The sequence below is a fragment of the Solanum dulcamara genome, chromosome 5, assembly GCF_947179165.1.
Source record: "Solanum dulcamara chromosome 5, daSolDulc1.2, whole genome shotgun sequence".
Lineage (NCBI taxonomy): Eukaryota > Viridiplantae > Streptophyta > Magnoliopsida > Solanales > Solanaceae > Solanum > Solanum dulcamara.
The window spans coordinates 79,910,750-79,919,371 of record NC_077241.1 but is presented as its reverse complement, the minus strand read 5'-3'; the positions used below and the strand labels follow the sequence as shown (position 1 = coordinate 79,919,371).

Here is an 8,622-nt window from a genome sequence, read left to right as displayed (position 1 = left end):
TGGGTTGGTAATAGACAATTCGAGTTTCCCAAAGAAGGAGGACCATTTGGTAACCTTCCGTAGTTCGGTGGCTATGACTCAGATATATTTTTTACTCCTTAGGAAGGATGATAAAGGTCTGTGCAAAGACTGTAAGGTCATTCCGATCGACAACCTTACGATCCGACATAAGCTCTTGGTGATGGATTTAGGGATCAAGATGACGAGGAAGAAGAGAGTCGGGGATGACCGACCTAGGATCAGATGAAGGAGTTTGACCACGACTAGTGCCCTGGAGATGGGAGAGAAATTGAAGGATATGGGGGCCTGGATAGTAGTGGGGATGCAAACAGTATGTGGGATAGGATGGCTAGTTGTATTAAGGTTGTAGCAAGGAAAGTGTTAGGAGTCTCGACAAGTAGCCTGGTCGGCATCGAGGGGACTGGTGGTGGAATAGAGAAGTGCAAGGAAAGGTGAAAGCAAAGAAAATGGAGTATGCGAAGCTAATAGAAAGCAAGGATGAGGTGGAGAAGTGGACAAATAGGGAAATTTAAAATATAGTGAGGAATGAGGCGAAGTCGGTGGTTTCAACAGCAAAAACTGCAGCTTTTGAACGTCTTTATACTGAACTAGAAGAGAAAGGCGGCGATAGAAAATTTTTCAGACTAGCCAGGGTGCGGGAGAGAAGGTAACGCGATGTGGATCAAATAAAGTGCATTAAGGACGAACATGGAAAAGTATTGGTAGAGGAGACCCTCATTAAACAGAGATGATAGTCATACTTCCATAAACTTTTGAATGAAGAAGGGGACAGAGAGATTGTGTTGGGAGATTTGGAATATACAGGGAGGCGTCACAAATTTGGGTGTTGTAGGAGTATTACGGTCGAAGAGGTTAAAGGTGTTATGCGTAGGATGAGCTGGAGAAGAGCGACCAGACCTGAGAGATTCCTAGGGAATTTTGGAAGAGCGCGAGCTCGGTAGGTTTGAAGTGGCTGACTAGGTTATTTAATGTCATCTTTAAGACGACAACGATTCTCGAAGAATGGAGGTTGAGTGTAATGATTCTTCTATACAAAAACAAGGGAGATATCCAGAACTGCAACAACTATAGATGTATCAAGCTTCTAAGCTATACTATGAAATTGTGGGAAAGAGTGGTGGAGATGAGGGTGGGGAGAATAGTGTCTATTTTAGAGAACCAATTCAAATTTATGCCAGGACGCTCAACTACAAAAGCCATCCATCTTATGAGGAGACTGGTAGAGCAGTATAGGGAAAGGAAGAGGGACTTGCATATGGTATTCATCGATCTAGAAAAGGCTTACGATAAAGTTCCACGAGAGATACTATGGAGATGTTTGGAGGCTAAAGATATACCTATGGCATACATTAGGGTGATCAATGACATGTATGAGGGTGCCAAAACCAAGCTAAGGACAGTAAGAGGGGACTCATAGCATTTTTCAGTTGTGATGGAGTTGCATCAAAGATAAGCTCTTAGTCTGTTTTTATTTGCCTTGGTGATGGATGGATTGATGCAACAAAATCAAGGCGAGGTGCCATAGTGTATACTTTTCGCGGACAACATAGTCCTGATCGATGAGACTCGTAACAGAGTTAACGCTAAGTTGGAGGATTGGAGACATACCTTGGAGTCTAAAAGGTTTAAGCTGAGTAGGACCAAGACAGAGCACTTAGAGTGCAAGTTCAGTGAAACACCTCAGGAGTTTAGCGCGGAAGTTAGGCTTGGTGACCAGGCCATCTAAAAGAAAAGTAGTTTCAAGTACCTTAGGTCTATCATGCAAGGCAGTGGGAAGATTGACGATGATGTCACACATCGTATTGGGGCAGGGTGGATGAAATTGAGGCTCGCTTTTGGTGTACTATGTGACAAGAAGGTGCCACCACAACTTAAGGGCAAGTTATACAAAGTGGTGGTTAGACCGGCTATGTTATATGGGGCGGAGTGTTGGCCAGTTAAGGTCTCTCACGTTCAAAAGATGAAAGTTGCCGAGATGAGAATGTTGAGATGGATGTGTGGACATACCAGGAGTGATAGGATTAGAAATGAGGATATTCGGGACAAGGTAGGAGTGGCCTCAATGAAAGACAAGATGCGGGAAATGTGAATGAGATGGTTTGGGCATGTGAAGAGGAGAGACACAGATGCCTAGTGCGGTGCTGTGAGAGGTTGGCCATGGATGGTTTCAGAAGAGGTAGGAGTAGGCCGAAGAAATATTAGGGAGAGGTGATTAGACAGAACATGACGCAGTTACAGCTTACCGAGGATATGACCTTAGATAGGAGGGGTGTGGAGGACATATATTAGGGTAGAAGGCTAGTACATAGTCTTGTTATTCTTCCATATTAGTGGGCGCATTAGTGCACTATAATTTCTTGTGCTCTGACTTCTGTTATTATCTATTACTTTCTGTACTTTGATTACTATATTTTATCTGTATTACTTTCGTTATTTGCTTTCCCATATCGCTTTGAACTTTTTAGCCTTATCTAACCTCTTTTTATGCTTCTATTGAACCGAGAGTCTCTTGGAAACAGCCGTCCTACCTTAGTAGGAGTAAAGTCTGCATACACTTACCCTCCCCAGACCCCACGTTGTGGGATTTCACTGGGTTGTTATTGCTGTTATTTTGTATAACATCTCAAACCATTATGTGAATGCTAAATACTTAAACTATAATTATAGATTTGCTAATAAGGCCCAATCTATCGTTATTTTGAAAATTCCTTAAATTATTTTCCTTTAGTAAATAGCTTTATTACATTATTTCATAATCTGTTTCAAATTCTTTTTTCTCTGATAGATGGTCAGAACTTTTTCTAGGTTCGAATCATGCTGGGAGGTCCACTGCTATTAGGTATTTTTATTTAAGTTTTTTTCCTTCTAAGAGGTGGAATAGAATAACCCATCTGTTATGCTTAATACCTTTAGTTTGATCAGTATTTGTCTTAATTCGATCCTTTATTCGATTTATTTTTTCTTCGATACATTACAGTGCATCATTTACAACCCAACTTGAGAAAGCCAAATCCGGAGAAACTTTATGGAGTAGGAAAATAGAGATTTTTGTTTAAATTTGTATCCAAAATGCTTATTTATTTATTATTGTTTTCCTCGTAAATGTTTTTAAATCATACAAAATCAAACTTAGGTAATTCTCGAAAAATCAAAAAATTAAAACGGCTACGAGGGTAAAGACGTAATTTGAAGGGGGGTGGGGCGGAGAAGGTTGTAGCATTTTTAGGCGAACCGCAGTCCGCAGACATGCTAATCTAGGGTTTTAAAATCAGGAGGAGAGAGTAGAGTGAGAGCGGATATGGATTCTTTTTCGTCGCCGCCAAGTGGATCATCGTCCCAATTTTCGACGAATGACTTCATGGACCAGGTCAAAACTCAGCTTGCTCAGGCATACGCTGAGCAATTTCTCGAGGTTTGATCTGATATCTATTTTCATCTCCTTTTTCCTGTCATGCATATTTGGTTTGTGATTTTTTTGGTTTTGCCAATTGCTTTTTTACATTTATCGCTATTTTTACTCAACGCTGTAAACTATAGTTTGAAACTGTGATGCCGCGCTTTTACAAATTTGTCACCTGTTTTTGAGCAATAATTACTCATCTGAGCTATAAGATGCATAGGGAGTTACGTCCGAAAGATACCACCTTAACTAGCGATTTTGGTATTTAAGACTTTCCTTGCTGTAAGCTTTAATTATTCCTAGCCATTTGGTTTGTGGGGATTTCTAAGGAGGCATCTCACTCCTTCAAACTTTTTCCTGCAGTTTTCAGGACAGTGCTTCTAAACCATCTGAATTGTATGCTAGGAAAGAACAGAGTTAATACAGTGGTTGATTGTATGCTTTCCATGTACCAATTGTCTGCTCATGACAAATTATTCTTGGATAAATATACATGTTTCCATATTTTTTTCAAATAACAAATTTCAGTTTCCTTCATGACTATCAGATTCCATCAAGGGAGCAGAATAACATTTAGGAATGTTGTGTAATTTTGTGAAAGTGCAAGATGATCCAATGTCTTAGGATGACCGAAATTTGCATTACAATCTGTCAGTATTCCAAAGTACTTGACCTATTCTTCCTTTTGGTCGTTTGCTCTTTTCTCCCTTTAATAATTAACTGTAAATATGAATTGTTACTACTTTATAATTTATACCTAGTCAAACTAGTTAGAGTCAGCTATATGGAATTGTTATTTCCATTTGGCTCATTTTGTTTCATTTCAAGGTAAAATTGAGGTTCTCTAGACCAAAAAGTTCACTAAATCTCTTACTCTTTCACAAGTACCTTGTACCTCTCACCATCACATGAACCAGGTGACTTTGTCCGCCAAGGTTAAAGCAGATGATGAGAAATCACCTAGTGTAATTTGTCCTGCTAGGGTTTGAACTTAAGTTCTCATGGTTCTTCCCTCCCCACTTCATCGATCACCAAGTTAATAGACATTTGACATGTCTTATTTCTTTTTAGTTTGCTTGGTTAAATCAGTACTGATTTGCAGAAATTGTAGATTCTTTAGACCAACTTGTTGAGATTGAGGAATAGTAGGTTTATACAAGATGCAATGGCTCACCCATCTTAGGACTCAGTTCTGCGATAATTGACTAGTTCCCTTATATCAGGATTGATGAAAAGCACAATTGTTCAAGTAATAAATCCTTTCTTTTAACCACCTGCATACACCTGACAGTAGATTTAATTGTTAGGAGAGTGGGAAACCTATAGTGGTTTGACTTCCCAGATCCACTTCCCTTGTAGATGAGGAAAACATACAGTGTCGTGGGTAACAATTCAATTTGTTTTTCTTAGTAATTGCACAAGTCAGGTAGTATAGATATTTTGGGACCGAGGAAGTATGAATAGGTACTTGAGCTAATATATAATTATGAACAAATTCGTTGATAGAACTGCCATTTGGTAATTTCAGATTTTGGTCATTCAATGGCATCTTTTAAAATATCTCATCTGTGCAGATTTCTCAACAACACCAATAAAAAGTAAAATACAAATAAGAGTTATGGCATTCAATCTCATATTGCAAGAAACTTGAGCCATGTGCAGCCTTATGAGGTTCCTTTCATTACTTCAGCAGGGGAAGAATAGCTTCTCAAACAATTAGTGACACCATGAGAGATTAGTATTTTTCCCAAGGAGAATCTGAAGTTGGCCAGTTAATTCATTTACGATGGTCTTACTGTGCTGTATTCTGTAATCTCACATGGCTTATTTACCATCCTCATTTCTTTGATATTCCCTTTTTACAATCAAGTTATTTGGTTTGTCAATTGTCATTTATTTGGTGAGACTGCGTTAAACTGTAGACGGAACCTCAATAATTAACATTATAGTTTATTCAAGTTAGTGCTAGGAACTTTGCCTGTGACCTTTATTTCAAGGTTTGCATGTGTTCTTGATGTGGATACTTTTCTGCTTCAGCTTCACTGATAGATCTGCATTTTTCAACTATGGGTTTGCTTCAGATAGGAATTGCTTAACAATGGTACCTTGATTGTGTTAATGCATTATACATAATTTGTTATGGACTGCTTGAAACATCTTCTGGAGAAGTAGATTGAGTTACTGTCATTGTATAAATAAGATGCTGCAACTTGTGATGTATGCAAGTGCAGCATGTTTTGGGTGGCTGCAAATCGTCGCAGAAGATATAATACTAACTATTTTCAATTATCTCAGACGGTGAGGGATAAATGCTTTGACAAGTGTATCACCAAACCAGGGAGCAGTCTAAGTGGAAGTGAAGGTAGTTGCATCTCAAGGTGTGTTGATCGATATATTGAGGCCACTGGTATAATTAGCAAAGCTCTCTTCAGTCAACGCTGAAACTGCAGTTGCGTAGATCTCAAGGCTTGCTTGCTCGGTAAATGCTGGAATGCATCTCCTTAATTATTGTTAACTTTTGATACCCTTCATCATCATCCAACGTTTTAAAGATGGGTTTCTACTAGTATTTTGTCAAAGATGGTCTTCATTAATACTTTTGTTGTGGATGGACAGCACAAAGTTTTATCTATAGCATACTACCATTAAGGTTACCCTAGTGTAGATGGGGTTGACATGCTTTCATGCATAAGTTCTTTAGTAGGTTTGAGGAACCATAAGTGCATGCAGATATGTCATAAAACAAAAACTAAATCCTCGGTACATGCTATATAATTTCCTGGAACAAGGTGTTATCTGGGTCCTAATTATCCTCGATCGCGAGTGTTTATCTTCATATTGTGTACTAGTTTACGTTTGGAAATAATTAGGATTAGCCGGGTTTATCTGACCCTGATACTGTCAAAGCGGAGCATAAATATATGCATAAATTTATCAAAATTACCATAAATTTTATATATAAACTTGTAATTTTGAAAATGCAACTGCTAAAGAATTTTATAGGTTGAACCAATAGAACGTAAATCTTGATCCATTTTTGGTTAGGATCAAACTAATAGACACTAGTCTCAACAATAATTACTTTGAAGATTCAACATAATAGACTACAAGAAGTAGTTTGATTCATGTATTGAATTGAATGAATGATATCTAATTTGTTAATTCCGCTATAATATTTAACAACTCACTGCGTGACAAAACAAATACAAGGAAAATAATTATGAAAGAAAAACACAACAATCTGGCTGCATTATAACATGAAAGTTGCCAGGGTGGCTAAATCATTTAAACGACTTGCAATGGCAGAATGAAGCATCTGATTACTTTCTCAGTGTCTGTAATATGTATTCGGCATAAAGGTCCCTGCACGGAAGCAAAAATGCAAATGTTAAAATCTTTCAAACACAAAACATTAGCTAGCTGAAATTAATATATTATCAACGAATGTATGCATTCACAATTAATCTAGCACAAAAGTACAATGTAGATCATACATTGAGTATTGGATGGCTTGGACAGCAGTATTTGGAGGCAGAAACTCATTTACAGCAACCTCCTTGTTCTCAAGCTTCTTGTCTAATGACAAATTAAGAAAATTATACTTGTGGAGAATTTTCTAGAAATGAAGCAAATTAATTAAATAAGGATGAGGATACAGTCTTCAAAAAAGCGGCGGATTTCCGCTAGACGGTGAGGAGCAAGCTGGTTGATATCAGTGTAGTGGCGATATTCTGGATCGTCAGCACACACTGCTATTATCTTATCATCCTTCTCACCCTGGATTGATGATTTAGAAATTTAGTCCTTTTATCACGTAGGAAAATAAAGTTTAACCTGCAGGCAGCAATATATATATTGGAATTAACCTGATCGATCATAGGCATCAAACCTATGGCCCTAGCTCGAAGGAAACAGCCTGGGAGGACAGGCTCCTGTTGAAGAAACAATTAAAATCCAATCAGTCTAGATAAAATGCTATAGGATCACTATTCATGCATCCCCCTGGCTTAATTACCTGCATGAGCACTAGTACGTCCATGGGGTCATTATCTTCACATAGCGTCCGAGGAATGAAGCCATAGTTCTGGGGGTACACCATTGATGAGTATAGGACGCGATCGACCTGAAAATAGATGAAGATTGACTAGATATCGGAAAACACAAGAGATTCACATTACTTAATTAGGAGTTATCATGCCTTAATGAGACCAGTTTTCTTATCAAGCTCGTATTTGACTTTACTGCCTTTCGATATCTCAATGACCTGTAAGGATATAATGTAATGCAATCAGTAATCAGCCACCAAATGGAGAGTTTAATTTGAATAACAATATTTAGAGTTATTTTTATTTTAATCTGATATGGCTTGTTGGTCCCAACGATCCTTTTGATCTCTCATCAGTCATCATAATCAAAGATTAGATAATTAAGAGGCGGCAGATGGGAACTAGCGATGGGAGTAATTAATGAGTCGATCAAAATAATTGGAGATGAGAATATATACTCACAACATTGAAAACCTTTGGAGCTTCAGGTCCTACATGTACAAGACAGCAACAGGGAATTAAGGAGTGATGAGAAAAATATGTACGTTGCGGTAATACAATAGTGATGAATGAAAAGAGAAGCTACCGATCTCGAGATCGTGCCAAGGGTGAGCGGCGACAGACCTCCTTGACAACGATGAGAGGATCCTCTCATTCAAACGAGGGGCACGTCTTTGTTCATCACTCATTTTTACCTGCAAATTGACAACTTGTACATGAATATGAACAGTCCATATGGTGATGATGATGGAGGAGCTAGACATAGAAATTAAGTCAGGTACCTTGGAAGGAATAAAAAGATGTTCGTTCGTCTATTAAATGATGTTAATTTGTGAGTGTTTCTCTCTGTATATAGCACAGAGCCCTAGCTATTAGGTGAAACAAGACAGCTTTCCACGCGGTGCGGGCGGGGGGTATAAATAAGAAAGTAGTAATATTGTTGTCCGATTCCTTTTCCTCTTAAAACTTCAATATTCAAGGCCCTCATTTTCCTGAATATATGCACTAAAAAATGAATTTTTTAATTCACCTAATCGGCAAACTAAAATGATATATAGTATCTTTTAAAAACCAAACTCCAGATCTTACATTTTAATTGTATTCACGTCCAGACTACTTGCGCAAACGCGTACACAGACCCCTTCCTCTCCTTCA

The 8,622-nt window shown here is 38.2% G+C and overlaps 2 protein-coding genes across 2 annotated transcripts; one reads left to right on the top strand and one right to left on the bottom strand.

Moving 5' to 3' along the window:
- Positions 1-3,261: 3,261 nt before the first annotated feature.
- On the top strand, positions 3,262-6,238 carry LOC129890254 (mitochondrial import inner membrane translocase subunit Tim13). Its single transcript, XM_055965833.1, has 2 exons — positions 3,262-3,433; positions 5,717-6,238. Exons 1-2 carry the CDS (start codon positions 3,320-3,322, stop codon positions 5,861-5,863), a joined length of 261 nt encoding a protein of 86 aa, XP_055821808.1. The 5' UTR covers positions 3,262-3,319; the 3' UTR covers positions 5,864-6,238.
- Positions 6,239-6,487: 249 nt separating this feature from the next.
- On the bottom strand, positions 6,488-8,462 carry LOC129890253 (soluble inorganic pyrophosphatase PPA1-like). The gene is made up of 8 exons (XM_055965832.1): positions 8,054-8,462; positions 7,930-7,958; positions 7,620-7,685; positions 7,437-7,544; positions 7,288-7,353; positions 7,078-7,198; positions 6,916-6,997; positions 6,488-6,784 (listed from the first exon to the last, which is right to left on the bottom strand). The coding sequence occupies exons 1-8, from the start codon at positions 8,229-8,231 to the stop codon at positions 6,742-6,744; spliced, it is 693 nt and encodes a 230-aa protein (XP_055821807.1). The 5' UTR covers positions 8,232-8,462; the 3' UTR covers positions 6,488-6,741.
- Positions 8,463-8,622: the final 160 nt, after the last annotated feature.